Source organism: Salvelinus fontinalis, chromosome 20 (genome assembly GCF_029448725.1).
Source record: "Salvelinus fontinalis isolate EN_2023a chromosome 20, ASM2944872v1, whole genome shotgun sequence".
In the NCBI taxonomy this organism is placed as follows: Eukaryota; Metazoa; Chordata; class Actinopteri; order Salmoniformes; family Salmonidae; genus Salvelinus; species Salvelinus fontinalis.
Window position 1 is genome coordinate 23,772,050 of NC_074684.1, and position 16,777 is coordinate 23,788,826.

The 16,777-nt window shown below is 48.3% G+C and overlaps 1 protein-coding gene across 3 annotated transcripts in view; it reads right to left on the reverse strand.

The window, feature by feature from the left end:
- The window catches only part of LOC129817549 (DNA polymerase zeta catalytic subunit-like), a 98,817-nt gene that overhangs the window by 60,227 nt on the left and 21,813 nt on the right, over window positions 1-16,777 (reverse strand). For 2 of the 3 annotated variants that reach the window (XM_055872926.1, XM_055872928.1), the window contains exons 2-3: window positions 2,102-2,291; window positions 1,679-1,753 (exon numbers count right to left, since the gene is read on the reverse strand). In XM_055872926.1, the coding sequence (XP_055728901.1) occupies window positions 1,679-1,753; window positions 2,102-2,291 (265 nt within the window). Of the gene's footprint in view, window positions 1-1,678; window positions 1,754-2,101; window positions 2,292-16,777 lie in introns of those variants that run through there. The other variant, XM_055872927.1, reaches the window with a different exon arrangement.

The following is a 16,777-nucleotide window of genomic DNA, read 5'->3' on the forward strand; positions in this document are numbered from 1 at the left end:
ACTGTATACATTTCTTTTTTAATATCATGCATACATTTTTTTTTAAATATAAAAAAATATATATATATCCATAATTGTAATGCGGGGGCAAATGTGTATCGGAACTACTTCTGCAGGATGTAGGTATCACTCACAGCCACGTTGTGTTCAAGTCCTTGAACAGTTAGTTGTTTCCGTACAATTTATCGACCACTAGATGAACTTTCTGCTTCTCTGCTCGGAGCCATTTGAAAGTGGAGTACAGGGAACGTCATCTCTCCATTATTTCATGGGGAAATTGTTCATTAATAGAGAACGGGGTGTTCTTCACCTCCCTACCCTGTTGTAGCAAGGCAATCTTCCTTTTTTGTAAATTAGCATAGCTACTATCGGACAGGGCCTTCCCTCCCCTCTGGCACCGAAACGGTGAGCCCTTTGAAAATCAATTGTATCTTGAGATTACGTTTTATAAAAAAACTTGACTTTTTCCTCTGTTGACTGAGTTTCCATTTCCATTCTCCTTTATTCCCATTATAACAATATTATTCTTCATACTTCTGCACTTTAGATCAAGTAATTTGGCTTTCATTGATTGATTATCATACCGTAGCCTCTCCATAGAGTCCACAGTAGTTTTCAATATCTTATTTTCCGCTCGTATATCTTCCATCATTTTATTACTGTAATCAATTCCTGTTTTTAAGGCCTCAACCTCCCCCAGTTGCCCAGGCAATATATCCTTTTTTTTTTACTGCTCTCTCGTGCTTGTAAGCAATGCTCTATCTTCTGGAGACATAGTTATAAAAACACTCCCCTCCAATGTTACATTTGGAATTTTACAATTCCCTTCAGTTTCGCTCGCAGAGCTCGAGTAAAGGTCTTCTCTTGTTCGCTTCGATGTATCGGATTGTTTTTCGAGCATATCAAAATGCTGATCAATAAATAGTTCAAGGTTCTCTATATTATCCAGAATGTTTGTTTTCGCAGTTATCAGCTAATCCTTAGTTTTAGGATTAATTCACGGGACAAGCTGTGAGTACCACGCTGACATTTGCCACGTCATCAGCCCCAGCCCCAGTCTTTGTCTGTCCTATAATAATAACGTAGGCCAATGTGACAGTTTACCACCGAGTGACTGATCTGAAACGAGACAGGGGCTCCAGACATCGGCTCATAAACACTCAAGTCAGGCTGAGGAGCAGACAGTGTGGCAGTTAGTCTCCCTCTCTCTCCACCATCAGAATCATTCCCTGTCTCCCTCTCCTCCCCCCTCAGAATAAGTCCCCCTCTCTCTCTGTCCCTCTTACCTCTCAGTCCCTCTCTCCATTTCTCTGAACCTGTGGGTTCAGGGGTGCTACTGAACTTTGAACCTTGTTTTTAGGACTCTCTCCCTCACACACACACACACACACACACACACACACACACACACACACACACACACACACACACACACACACACACACACACACACACACACACACACACACACACACACACACACACACGAGTGCTCTGTACTATATAAGCCTATAATCAATATCAACATCCTAGTCGTGAGCAGTCAGAGAGAGACAATACCACTCTCCAACAAAAGAAACCCAGGATCAATGTTAAGACAGGCCATTACAGCTCAAACCAAAACACAGACCAGTGAGAAGCACCAGCTAAGGCAAAACCAGTAGAACCCCCTCCTCACCTTTTGACCATCTGAGGATTGTACAGATAGATCTTCATAAACGTCTTCTCTTTGGCATGGTATCCATAAAAAGGCCTGTGGAGAGAGGGAGAGACCGGCGTCAGACAAATCTCCTGGGAAAACATCACCATACCCCATTATGGACTTGACCTATCATTCACCTTCTAACATTGACGCTGTCAGCCTCTAGACTAAACTCTGGCACTTTCTCAATTAGTCTTTTCTTGATTTCTCATGTCTTTGCCTCCCACTCAAAACCCATAGGGAGGAGAATGGCTAAGGGGAGGAACATTGGGCCATATACTCCAATGTGGAATGAGGATGGGAGGAATCGAGAAACTCATTGAGAAAGAGCCTCTGCTATGTAGTGAGTGACCCTACTAAAGAACAGTGATGTCTAAAAGAGAGGGAGCAGGTACTTACATGCCGGAGACCAGTGCCACCTTGAAGACGTGCTGCGTGTTAGAGGAGGGGTTTCCCATGGACACATTGAGGGCCCTGTCGATGCTGAAGGCCACCTGACGCAGGTAGCTCTCCGCCTGCTGCCCGTAGCCATCGTAGGGCACATAGAGGTAGGGGAAGATGCCATGGAGGTGGAGACAGGTCTTCTGACCTGAGAGACAGGACAGAAAGAGGACAAGCCTGGTTGAGAGGGAGTATTTTAGACAGGAGTTTGTTTTCATGTGAGACAGGAAGCTGTGGCACCAAACTCAGTTGGTTACCTCAACCCATAGTAACAATTGTGAAACTGGCACAGAGTCAAAAGACAAAGCAACTCAGCATTATACATTGATATAAAACAAATTAAAGTAGTAGCCAGACTCTTAAAGTTAATTTACCAAAAAGCAAGCATGCCCACTTTAAACATATATTTACAGCCTGTGATGCAGTCAGTCGAGTGACATGACTGCATTTACTAAGAGACTTAAAACTAGACTTGCACACAATGGAGATGGATTGGCCTCTGCTTAGGGAGGAGGAAATTCACCCAGTCCAGTAAAACAACTCTGACTTACACACTTTCCAACGACGGGAAGACAAATACCTCCAGCCAGCCAGCCTTGCTCAGGCATGTAAAGAAGCCTTGATTCATGAGTGCACACCACCACACAGCGCAAAGCAGACCATTAGCTAAATAACTGAGTGGATAGCAGGGGGGGACGAGTCTCTCCATGATGGGGTGGGGGGATGTGACTGATATGGGATGAAATCATCCTGAAGTCGTGTAGCGTGTAAAAAAAAAACAATGTGTGTGACATCACTAAACGGAAGCCAAGCCATCTAGACCGTACTGACTGATGGTCCAGTTCAGGTGTAGACTATTCCAGGCCTAACCTCATCACCAGGCTAGCTTGGGGAGGAAGTGTGATGCATGTGACTATTCCAGGCTTAATATAAGACTGTAATACAACACCAACCACATAGGGACCATGTGGCTGTAGGAAGAGACTGGGGACCATGCAGACCAGATGCCATGAGAGATGGTAGGACTCACAGACCAGATGTCATGAGAGATGGTAGGACTCCCAGACCAGATGTCATGAGAGATGGTAGGACTCCCAGACCAGATGTCATGAGAGATGGTAGGACTCACAGACCAGATGCCATGAGAGATGGTAGGACTCCCAGACCAGATGTCATGAGAGATGGTAGGACTCACAGACCAGATGCCATGAGAGATGGTAGGACTCACAGACCAGATGTCATGAGAGATGGTAGGACTCACAGACCAGATGTCATGAGAGATGGTAGGACTCCCAGACCAGATGCCATGAGAGATGGTAGGACTCCCAGACCAGATGCCATGAGACATGGTAGGACTCACAGACCAGATGTCATGAGAGATGGTAGGACTCACAGACCAGATGTCATGAGAGATGGTAGGACTCACAGACCAGATGCCATGAGAGATGGTAGGACTCACAGACCAGATGCCATGAGAGATGGTAGGACTCACAGACCAGATGTCATGAGAGATGGTAGGACTCACAGACCAGATGCCATGAGAGATGGTAGGACTCACAGACCAGATGTCATGAGAGATGGTAGGACTGACAGACCAGATGCCATGAGAGATGGTAGGACTCACAGACCAGATGTCATGAGAGATGGTAGGACTCACAGACCAGATGCCATGAGAGATGGTAGGACTCACAGACCAGATGTCATGAGAGATGGTAGGACTGACAGACCAGATGCCATGAGAGATGGTAGGACTCACAGACCAGATGCCATGCGAGATGGTAGGACTCACAGACCAGATGCCATGAGAGATGGTAGGACTCACAGACCAGATGCCATGAGAGATAGTAGGACTCACAGACCAGATGCCTTGAGAGATGGTAGGACTGACAGACCAGATGCCATGCGAGATGGTAGGACTCACAGACCAGATGCCATGAGAGATGGTAGGACTCACAGACCAGATGTCATGAGAGATGGTAGGACTCACAGACCAGATGTCATGAGAGATGGTAGGACTCCCAGACCAGATGCCATGAGAGATGGTAGGACTCCCAGACCAGATGCCATGAGAGATGGTAGGACTCACAGACCAGATGTCATGAGAGATGGTAGGACTCACAGACCAGATGTCATGAGAGATGGTAGGACTCACAGACCAGATGCCATGAGAGATGGTAGGACTGACAGACCAGATGCCATGAGAGATGGTAGGACTCACAGACCAGATGTCATGAGAGATGGTAGGACTCACAGACCAGATGCCATGAGAGATGGTAGGACTCACAGACCAGATGTCATGAGAGATGGTAGGACTGACAGACCAGATGCCATGAGAGATGGTAGGACTCACAGACCAGATGTCATGAGAGATGGTAGGACTCACAGACCAGATGCCATGAGAGATGGTAGGACTCACAGACCAGATGTCATGAGAGATGGTAGGACTGACAGACCAGATGCCATGAGAGATGGTAGGACTCACAGACCAGATGCCATGCGAGATGGTAGGACTCACAGACCAGATGCCATGAGAGATGGTAGGACTCACAGACCAGATGCCATGAGAGATAGTAGGACTCACAGACCAGATGCCTTGAGAGATGGTAGGACTGACAGACCAGATGCCATGCGAGATGGTAGGACTCACAGACCAGATGCCATGAGAGATGGTAGGACTCACAGACCAGATGTCATGAGAGATGGTAGGACTCACAGACCAGATGTCATGAGAGATGGTAGGACTCACAGACCAGATGTCATGAGAGATGGTAGGACTCACAGACCAGATGCCATGAGAGATGGTAGGACTCGCAGACCAGATGTCATGAGAGATGGTAGGACTCACAGACCAGATGCCATGAGAGATGGTAGGACTCACAGACCAGATGCCATGAGAGATGGTAGGACTCCCAGACCAGATGCCATGAGAGATGGTAGGACTCCCAGACCAGATGTCATGAGAGATGGTAGGACTCACAGACCAGATGTCATGCAGTGCAATGTTGCAGTCCCCTGGGCCTAATTGTTGAAATTTGGAATTTCTGCAGAGAAAATATCCTACACAACAATAACATCTAGCTATATCTGGAACCACGCAGAGGGTGACACAGGAAGTGATCAAAATATACTGGAATCCCATTGGCTTTTTCTCAATTAAGCTTTCCTCGATTCATTGTGATTCTTTACTCGCCTACTTCTCAAAGCCATTGGAGAAGAAGGTCAAAGAACAGGGACCTTGGAAGGTGAGGAGATAGACTGCAAGCCACCACTAAACATCAAACCACCATGTTGAGGTGGGTGTGGGCAAACAGCATCAACCAAGTCAGAGCAGCTCTCCTGTAGATAACTGTAGCAAACACAGCATGCGAACTGATTTCAACACACAAGCATCAACAAACCCACCAGACTAGACCTAAATAACCCTTCACATCTACAGAGAGCAGCCCCATCTGACATCCAATCCCTTTCACAACCACAAAAAAACAGACAGCGCACATGGCACACAGAGGGCCTCTCAAAGGACTGACAGACTGACAGGTAGACTGGTATAGAGCCCGCCGGGGGAGCAGAGGGCAGACAAAAGGAACTGTAAGGTAGGTACATTTGGGAGCATGTGTGGCAAGGAGGAGGTGTGTGTGGTGTTTCTGTTTTGTGTCTGTGTCTGTGTGTGAGAGTGCATGCATGTGTGTGTGTGTGTGTGTGTGTGTGGCAAAGAGGAAAATAGATCCACTCCTTTGACTGTGACATTACCCAGAGAGCCACACAAGGCAGCCAGCAGCACAAAGGACACCACCCTGGCAGGCAGAGAGCTCTCTGAGGGATGCATGTGCCTTGCTTGCTAACAGTCGAGACACACACAGACCACACAGACAACGCTGTTTGTGAGGCTGCTACTGCAGTTGCTAGGTAACGTAGGCCTGTGAGCAGCACAAGCCCCTGACAGACAGTGGGAAGATATAAACAAGTGTCTGTGTCTGTGTGTGAATGGGAGGGAGGAACAGACCAGGGACTGTGGCGATACTGCAGGCAGGGCCCGAAAATCACACTCTGTCAAACTACTCCCTCTCTCAATCCATTCCCTATCCCCAATCAATCATATCCATCTCTCTCTAGTCATCCCCTCTCCCCTCTCATCCCCTATCCCTCTCTCACACACACAGAGAGAGACAGAGAGAGTAGTGACTGAGGTCTAGGGAGGGAGAGAAAAAGAGAAAGGGAGAAGGATAAAGAGGTAGGGATAGATTGAGGACATGAGAGAGGGAGTTGTGAATGACTGCGGTCTAGACCCTAGGGCTGTTCTCTCACTCCTGTTCTCTCTCTTCCTGTCTGAGTAGAATGTAGTCCCCAAACACTCATCAGCTCCTGACCAATCGAGTGAGACTCACTGATTTGTGAATGGGAGGGAGGAACAGACCAGGGACTGTGGTGATACTGCAGGCAGGGCCCGAAAATCACACTCTGTCAAACTACTCCCTCTCTCAATCCATTCCCTATCCCCCTTTCTCCAATCATCCATATCCATCTCTCTCTAGTCATCCCCTCTCATCCCCTATCCCTCCCCCTCTCATCACCATATCCCCTATCCCTCTGCCCTCTCATCCCCATATCCCTCCCCCTCACATCCCCATATCCCTCCACCCCCTCTCATCCCCATATCGCTCCCCTATCCCTCCTCCCCCTCTCATTACCATATCCCCCCCTATCCCTCCCCCCTCACATCCCCATATCCCTCATCCCCTATCCCTCCACCCCCCTCTCATTCCCCAACCCTCTCCCTCTCATTCCCTAGCTCTTGATCCCAATCTCTCCCTCCCATTCCCCAACCCTCTCCCTCTCATTCCCTAGCTCTTGATCCCAATCTCTCCCTCCCATTCCCCACCCCTCCCTCCCCTTCTCTCTCTCATTCCATCCCTCCCCCCTCTCTCTCTCATTCCCCATCCCTCCCTCCCCTTCTCATTCCCCATCCCTCCCCTTCGCTCTCTCATTCCCCATCCCTCCCTCTCTCTTTCCCCATCCTCTCTCCAATCATCCATATCCATCTCTCTCTAGTCATCCCCTATCCCTCCCCCTCTCCTCCTCTATCCCTCCCATCCCCATATCCCTCCCCCTCTCATCACCATATCCCCTTTCTCCTCCCCTATCCCTCCCCCCTCCCATCCCCATATCCCTCCACCCCCCTCTCATCCCCATATCCCTCCCCCCTCTCATCCCCTATCCCTCCACCCCCCTCTCATCCCCATATCCCCGCCCTCCCTCATTCCCCGCCCTCTCTCATTCCCCGCCCTCTCTCCCTCTCATTCCCTAGCTCTTGATCACAATCTCTCCCTTCGCTCTCTCATTCCCCATCCCTCCCCACTCTCTCTCATTCCCCATCCCTCCCCTTCGCTCTCCCATTCCCCCCCCTCTCTCATTCCCCAACCCTCTCTCCCTCTAATTCCCTAGCTCTTGATCACAATCTCTCCCTCCCCTTCTCTCTCTCATTCCATCCCTCCCTCTCTCATTCCCCATCCCTCCCCCTCTCATTCCCCATCCCTCCCCTTCGCTCTCTCATTCCCCATCCCTCCCCCTCTCTCTCTCATTCCCCATCCCTGCCCCCTCTCTCTCGCTCATTCCCCATCCCTCCCCCCTCCCTCTCTCCCATTCCCCATCCCTCCCTCTCTCTCATTCCCCATCCCTCTCTCTCTTTCCCCATCCCTCCCTCTCATACCCTCTCTGTCATTCCCCAACCCTCTCTCCCTCTCATTCCCTAACCCTCTCTCCCTATCCTTCTGCTCATTTCCTATTCCTCCCTCTCATTCCCTAGCTCTTGATCACAATCTCTCCCTCTCTCTCCCATTCTCCACCCCTCCTCTCTCTCTCACCCCCCCCTCCCTCTCTCATATTCCCCATCCCTCCCCTTCACCCTCTCATTCCCCATCCCTCCCCTTCTCCCTCTCATTCCCCATCCTTCTCCCTCTCATTCCCTACCCCCCCTCTCCATCTCTCTCATTCCCCATCCCCCCTCTCTCTCATAACCCATTCCTCCCTCATTCCCTGTCATTCCCATTCCATATCCCTCTCTTTCCCCAGCCCTTCCTCTCATTCCCATCCCTCCCTTTCATTCCCCATCCTTCCCTCTCATTCATATTCCCTATCCCTCTCCCATTCCCTCATCCCCCTCTCTCTCATCCCTTATCCCTCCCTCTTTCTCCATCCCTCCCCTTCGCTCTCTCATTCCCCATCCCTCCCCCTCTCTCTCTCCCCATCCCTCCCCCTCTCTCTCTCATTCCCCATCCCTGCCCCCTCTCTCTCGCTCATTCCCCATCCCTCCCCCCTCCCTCTCTCCCATTTCCCATCCCTCCCTCTCTCTCATTCCCCATCCCTCCCTCTCTCTCATTCCCCATCCCTCTCTCTCTTTCCCCATCCCTCCCTCTCATACCCTCTCTGTCATTCCCCAACCCTCTCTCCCTCTCATTCCCTAACCCTCTCTCCCTCTCATTCCCTAACCCTCTCTCCCTATCCTTCTGCTCATTTCCTATTCCTCCCTCTCATTCCCTAGCTCTTGATCACAATCTCTCCCTCTCTCTCCCATTCTCCACCCCTCCTCTCTCTCTCACCCCCCCTCCCTCTCTCATATTCACCATCCCTCCCCTTCTCCCTCTCTCATATTCCCCATCCCTCCCCTTCTCCCTCTCATTCCCCATCCCTCCCCTTCTCCCTCTCATTCCCTACCCCCCCTCTCCATCTCTCTCATTCCCCATCCCCCCTCTCTTCCATAACCCATCCCTCCCTCATTCCCTGTCATTCCCATTCCATATCCCTCTCTTTCCCCAGCCCTTCCTCTCATTCCATATCCCTCCCTTTCATTCCCCATCCTTCCCTCTCATTCATATTCCCTATCCCTCATCCCCCTCTCTCTCATCCCTTATCCCTCCCTATCTCATCCCTTATCCCTCCCCATCTCATCCCTTATCCCTCCCCATCTCATCCCTTATCCCTCCCCATCTCATCCCTTATCCCTCCCCATCTCATCCCTTATCCCTCCCCATCTCATCCCTTATCCCACTCCTCCAGATCTGCATCAGGGTTGAATGACACAGAATTATGGCAGCAGCTCTAGTGTCAGTACAGTACTGAAGTGTTACAGTCAGAGTGGCATGTTGTTGCCTGCTAGCTGCTATTATGCATAGACAGACAGACCTGTGGATCACTCCAACCAGACAGCTCTTTAAGAATCACTCTCACTGCAAGGAGCAGAGCTAATCCGTTTTTAAATTGGCCTGTGTGTGTCTGTGCGTGCATGCGTATAACCAGCCACTCAGACCCTCCATCTTGACAAATACCCATTCATTCCCTCTCTGGACTGGACCAAATTGATTCCAAGAAGCCCTGGGTCACACAGAGCAGGAGTGTGGAGCTGTACCGTTGTGGCCAAAAGTTGAGAATGGCACAAATATACATTTTCAAAGTCTGCTGCTTCAGTGTCTTTAAATATTTTTGTCAGATGTTACAATGGAATACTGAAGTATAATTACAGTGTCAAAGGCTTTTGAGAATTACATGAAGTTGATGCAGAGTCAATATTTGCAGTGTTGACCCTTCTTTTTCAAGACCTCTGCAATCCGCCCTGGCATGCTGTCCATTAACTTCTGGGCCACATCCTGACTGATGGCAGCCCATTCTTGCATAATCAATGCTTGGAATTTGTCAGAATTTGTGGGTTTTTGTTTGTCCACCCGCCTCTTGAGGATTGACCACAAGTTCAATGGGATTAAGGTCTGGGGAGTTTCCTGGCCATGGACCCAAAATATTGATGTTTTGTTCCCCGAGCCATTTAGTTATCACCTTTGCCTTATGGCAAGGTGCTCCATCATGCTGGAAAAGGCATTGTTCCTCACCAAACTGTTCCTGGACGGTTGGGAGAAGTTGCTCTCAGAGGATGTATTGGTACCATTATTTATTCATGGCTGCATTCTTAGGCAAAATTGTGAGTGAGCCCACTCCCTTGGCTGAGAAGCAACCCCACACATGAATGGTCTCAGGAGGCTTTACTGTTGGCATGAAACAGGACTGATGGTAGCGGTCACCTTGTCTTCTCCGGATAAGCTTTTTTCCGGATGACCCAAACAATCGGAAAGGGGATTCAGAGAAAAGTACTTTACCCCAGTCCTCAGCAGTCCAATCCCGGTACCTTTTGCAGAATATCAGTCTGTCCCTGATGTTTTTCCTGGAGAGAAGTGCTGCCCTTCTTGACACCAGGCCATCCTCCAAAAGTCTTCGCCTCACTGTGCATGCAGATGACCTCACACCTGCCTGCTGCCATTCCTGAGCAAGCTCTGTACTGGTGGTGCCCCGATCCCGCAGCTGAATCAACTTTAGGAGACGGTCCTGGCACGTGCTGGACTTTCTTGGGCGCCTTCTTCACAACAATTGAACCGCTCTCCTTGAAGTTCTTGATGATCCGATAAATGGTTGATTTAGGTTCAATCTTACTGGCAGCAATATCCTTGCCTGTGAAGCCCTTTTTTGTGCAAAGCAATGATGATAGCACGTGTTTCCTTGCAGGTAACCATGATTGACAGAGGAAGAACAATGATTCCAAGCACCACCCTCCTTTTGAAGCTTACAGTCTGTTATTCGAACTCAATCAGCATGACAGAGTGATCTCCAGCCTTGTCCTCAACACTCACACCTGTGTTAACGAGAGAATCACTGACATGATGTCAGCTGGTCCTTTTGTGGCAGGGCTGAAATGCAGTGGAAATGTTTTTGGGGGATTCAGTTAATTTGCATGGCAAATAGGGACTTTCCAACTAATTGCAATTCATCTGATCATTCTTCATAACATTCTGGAGTATATGCAAATTGCCATCATACAAACTGAGGCAGCAGACTTTGTGAAAATTAATATTTGTGTCATACTCAACTTTTGGCCATGACTGTACAGAACCCCCCTCTCACAGAAGAACGTAGCTGGGGAGAGAGTGAGGGGTCCAGGGGGAGCGAGGGAAGTTAGTAGGAGTTAAGTAGGGGAAAATATCCCCTCTGCTATTGCCTCTGGGCCAGCATGCACTCGGCTTAACTGGAGTAGTCAATATGGACAACGCAGGGGAAGGGAGTCAGGACTGGGACTTGGGATTACGGACCAAAGGTCAACTGGGTCTTACAGTAAGAGAATAAGGCCAACATTTTCTAATGCTTTGAAACTGGGAGAACAGAACTGAGCACAGTGAAGGGGAGGCTCATTAACACAGCCTGAACCCATGTTGAGGACATGATAGAATGATAGATGCCTGGTCATGAACCCAATCCCTAACACTGTAGGGAGGATAGGAGTGGGGACGAGAGGTTAATGAACCCTAACACTGTAGGGAGGATAGGAGTGGGGACGAGAGGTTAATGAACCCTAACACTGTAGGGAGGATAGGAGTGGGGACGAGAGGTTAACGAACCCTAACACTGTAGGGAGGATGGGAGTGGGGACGAGAGGTTAACGAACCCTAACACTGTAGGGAGGATGGGAGTGGGGACGAGAGGTTAATGAACCCTAACACTGAAGGGAGGATAGGAGTGGGGACGAGAGGTTAATGAACCCTAACACTGTAGGGAGGATAGGAGTGGGGACGAGAGGTTAATGAACCCTAACACTGTAGGGAGGATAGGAGTGGGGACGAGAGGTTAATGAACCCTAACACTGTAGGGAGGATAGGAGTGGGGACGAGAGGTTAATGAACCCTAACACTGTAGGGAGGATAGGAGTGGGGACGAGAGGTTAACGAACCCTAACACTGTAGGGAGGATAGGAGTGGGGACGAGAGGTTAATGAACCCTAACACTGTAGGGAGGATAGGAGTGGGGACGAGAGGTTAATGAACCCTAACACTGTAGGGAGGATAGGAGTGGGGACGAGAGGTTAATGAACCCTAACACTGTAGGGAGGATAGGAGTGGGATATACACTGGTACTACAACTCCTGTAAAGAGCCTCCAGCATGGTCTGTCTCAATGCCAGGGCACCTTACACAGGATGAACTGGGGGGGTCCTCATACAAAGTGAAGCAATCAACACAGGGGTGATGCACATACACAGCTGAAACACACAGAGGGATTAGACCAGGGGTGTCAAAGTCAAATGGACGGAGGGCCAAATAAAAAATTTAGCTACAAGCCGAGGGCCGGACTGTTCGAATGTTCATTGAAAATTTTTTAAATGACGCATATAGTCTAGTGAACCTAATTGAACCTACTGAAAACCTAACAAATATATTCCAATATGATCAGATAAATAAAGCAATATTTTCTTATGGCTCTGTCAGTAATCTTTAATTTTCAACAGACACAAAAGACAAATTTCCTTTATATAAAAATCCCCATAACATGAACATTAAATGAAAGAAACCGGTATTCAAGGCACCATCAGTAGCCTATATTTTCTATTTTAGCAAAAGTGGGCTAAATTTACTTCAAAGAAAAAAACAATAATAGCAATTTTCTATCATCCACTCAACTGAAATATTTTTAAAATATAATTGGATTGAAATACAATAAAATAAAGTGCAAAAATCTATTAATCAAAAACAACACTTTGTTTAACGAGAAGTAACATGCAGTGAAAACAAATATTAAACTTTAACTTTTAAACTTGAACTGAGTAAAAACTCTAAATATGTGATTGCACAGTAATGTTCACTTGTTTGAGGTTGAGGGTGATACTTGGTGGTGTCCCATCTTTTCCACAAGTTCATCAATGTTCGGGGTAAGGCTCTGAGCTGAGGAAATCCTCAGAATTGAGTGGAGGTGTTCAGCAGTAAGTCGACTTCTGTGTGATGTTTTGTTCAGGTTCATCAAAGAAAACAGTTGTTCACACAGGTATGTGCTGCCAAACATAGACAACGTTTGAGCAGCCTGGATGCGCAGCTGGGGCATTGTGTCGGGGAGGAAACGGGCGAACTCCGCAGCACCCACTGCCGCATATTTTGCCCTCAGTGCATCATTGCATTGGAGGTCAATCAACTCCATTTGGAGGTTTGGTGGTGAGCTTTCCACGTCAACAGCAAATGGGTTACCGAGCAGTTCCAACCTGCTTTTTTGTGCTTCAAAGTCAGCAAATCGGCGTCGAAAGTCAGCGGCAAGCATACCTATTTTATCAGCCAACTGTGCGCTCGGGAACGCACTGGTAGAGAGCTTCTCTTTCATGGTCTGGCAGCTGGGAAAGTGGCTCAAATTTTCTTTCCGCATCTGCGTCTCCCACAGAGTCAGTTTGGTTTTAAATGCCTTCACTGTACTGTACATATCAGAGATGACATGATCCCGACCCTGCAGCTGCAAGTTCATTGCATTCAGATGACTCGTAATGTCACACAGAAAAGCCATTTCACACAGAAACATTTCGTCTCGGAGTTGTGTTGTGTCTTTCCCTTTGCTGTCCAAGAACAGACAAATCTCCTCACGAAGCTCGAAACATCTTTGAAGCACCTTTCCCTGGCTTAGCCATCGCACCTCTGTGTGATAAGGCAAATCACCATGCTCCGTTTCTAACTCCGTCAGAAATGCCTTGAACTGGCGGTGATTCAAACCTTTGGCTCTGATAAAGTTAACTGTGCGCGTGATGATGCTCATTACATGCTCCATTTTCAAGGTTTTACCGCACAACGCTTCCTGGTGTATGATACAATGATAAGCTGTCAGCTCACCTGTCGCGTTTTCCTCTTGCATCTTTTCCCGTATCTTCGCCACCAGTCCGCTCCTGTGTCCACACATCGCAGGTGTTCCGTCGGTTGTCAAACCCACGAGTTTTTCCCAAGGCAGCTCCATCTCATTTACACATCTTGACACCTCTTCATACAAATCATGCCCCGTAGTTGTGCCATGCATAGGACGTAAAGCCAAAAACTCCTCTGTCACGCTTAGGCTGGAGTCCACTCCGCGGATGAAAATTGACAACTGGGCAATGTCAGAAATGTCGGTGCTCTCATCCACAGCCAAGGAATATGCAATGAAATCTTTTCCCTTTTTCACAAGCTGCTCTTTTAGATTGATGGACAACTGGTCTACTCTCTCGGCAATGGTGTTTCTGCTCAGACTCACATTTAAAAAGAGTTGCCTTTTTTCTGGGCAAACTTCGTCACAAACTTTAATCATGCAGTTTTTGATGAAATCCCCCTCCGTAAATGGCCGGGCTGATTTAGCGATCTCTTCTGCCAAAATAAAACTGGCCTTGACAGCAGCCTGGCCTTGTGATTTGGCTTTTTTGAACAGAGCCTGTCGAGATTTGAGGCCTCGTTTTAATTCCTCTGCCTTTTGTAGCCTTTGTTCCATGTCCATATTCTTGTCCGCGTGTTTCGTTTCATAATGTCGTCTCAGATTATACTCTTTCAGTACCGCCACACTTTCTCCACACAGAAGACACACAGGTTTTCCAGCTACCTCCGTGAACATATACTCCGACTCCCACCTTGTTTGAAACCCCCGGTTCTCAGTGTCCACCTTCCGTTTTGCCATTTTTGATGGGTATCTGAAAGTTAATTTTACTGTGATGCTGACGACTGCTGTGCCAATAAATATTGAAATGAAGCAGCCTACTGCTCGGTGCGTCACCGTTGCATTGTGGGAAATGTAGTATTGGTGCGTGTAAAAGATCTGCGGGCTGCCGGCTTGCTGCGGTCTGCGGGCCGGTTCTAATAATAAATCAAGATCATCCCAGGGGCCGTAAAAAACCTTCTCGCGGGCCGGATGTGGCCCGCGGGCCTTGACTCTGACATATGTGGATTAGACAGTCTCTTACACACAGAGGGATTAGACAGTCTCTTACACACAGAGGGATTAGACAGTCTCTTACACACAGAGGGATTAGACAGTCTCTTACACACAGAGGGATTAGACAGTCTCTTACACACAGAGGGATTAGACAGTCTCTTACACACAGAGGGATTAGACAGTCTCTTACACACAGAGGGATTAGACAGTCTCTTACACACAGAGGGATTAGACAGTCTCTTACACACAGAGGGATTAGACAGTCTCTTACACACAGAGGGATTAGACAGTCTCTTACACACAGAGGGATTAGACAGTCTCTTACACACAGAGGGATTAGACAGTCTCTTACACACAGAGGGATTAGACAGTCTCTTACACACAGAGGGATTAGACAGTCTCTAACACACAGAGGGATTAGACAGTCTCTAACACACAGAGGGATTAGACAGTCTCTTACACACAGAGGGATTAGACAGTCTCTTACACACAGAGGGATTAGACAGTCTCTTACACACAGAGGGATTAGACAGTCTCTTACACACAGAGGGATTAGACAGTCTCTTACACACAGAGGGATTAGACAGTCTCTTACACACAGAGGGATTAGACAGTCTCTAACACACAGAGGGATTAGACAGTCTCTAACACACAGAGGGATTAGACAGTCTCTAACACACAGAGGGATTATACAGTCTCTTACACACTAGGGATTAGACAGTCTCTTACACACAGAGCAGTGAGCAGGCTGGCAGGGAGCCTAACAGATGAGACCTGGCATCATAAAATCTATCCCCTAACCATTATGATGCTTCATAGTCACAGCTCCATCCCTGCCAGAGCACCTGCAGAAGAGAGAGCACCACAGCCCAACCCATCAGTGGCCTGAACGACTGACGTTCAGCCTGGCTTATCCAGACATCTGTCCATAGCCCGGTACGCTATGACAGAAGGGATGGATGGCAGGAGCAAACTAATAGTGTGCCTCTGCTGCACGAAGAGGCCGAGACGATCAATAAAAACTTCTGCTTGCTTAGCCACATCTGCACCATCATTTACCTTCCTTCCCCCAGCCTTCTCATGACTTTAACTGTGGACGGGTGCGTCGTAGTTCCTCGTGTAGACGCATGGGCATTCTAAACAGAGACATTCTCCTCAGACATTTGCACACTTCTCAGGATTACATTTGCACACTTCTCAGGATTACAATTTTAACATGGCAATATATTGAGGGAGAATCTCAATGTGCTGTACCTGCCTCTAGTCAACATCATGCATATCTACATCATGCATATTGCATGAGGGAGGGTGTGTGTGTGTGTGTTGCCCATCTCACGTGATGGTTCAGTTCTGTGGGTTTACTTCAAAGACGCCATCCTGCACCACTATACACAGAGAGGAAGAGAGAGAGAGAGACTGAGGAGGGAGGAAACAGACTGAGGAGGGAGGAAACAGACTGAGGAGGGAGGAAACAGACTGAGGAGGGAGGAAACAGACTGAGGAGGGAGGAAACAGACTGAGGAGGGAGGAAACAGACTGAGGAGGGAGGAAACAGACTGAGGAGGGAGGAAACAGACTGAGGAGGGAGGAAACAGACTGAGGAGGGAGGAAACAGACTGAGGAGTGAGAAACAGACTGAGGAGTGAGAAACAGACTGAGGAGTGAGAAACAGACTGAGGAGTGAGAAACAGAGAGAGGAGTGAGAAACCAAAGAGAGACTGAGGAGTGAGAAACCAAAGAGAGACTGAGGAGTGAGAAACCAGAGAGAGACTGAGGAGTGAGAAACCAGAGAGAGACTGAGGAGTGAGAAACCAGAGAGAGACTGAGGAGTGAGAAACCAGAGAGAGACTGAGGAGTGAGAAACCAGAGAGAGACTGAGGAGTGAGAAACCAGAGAGAGA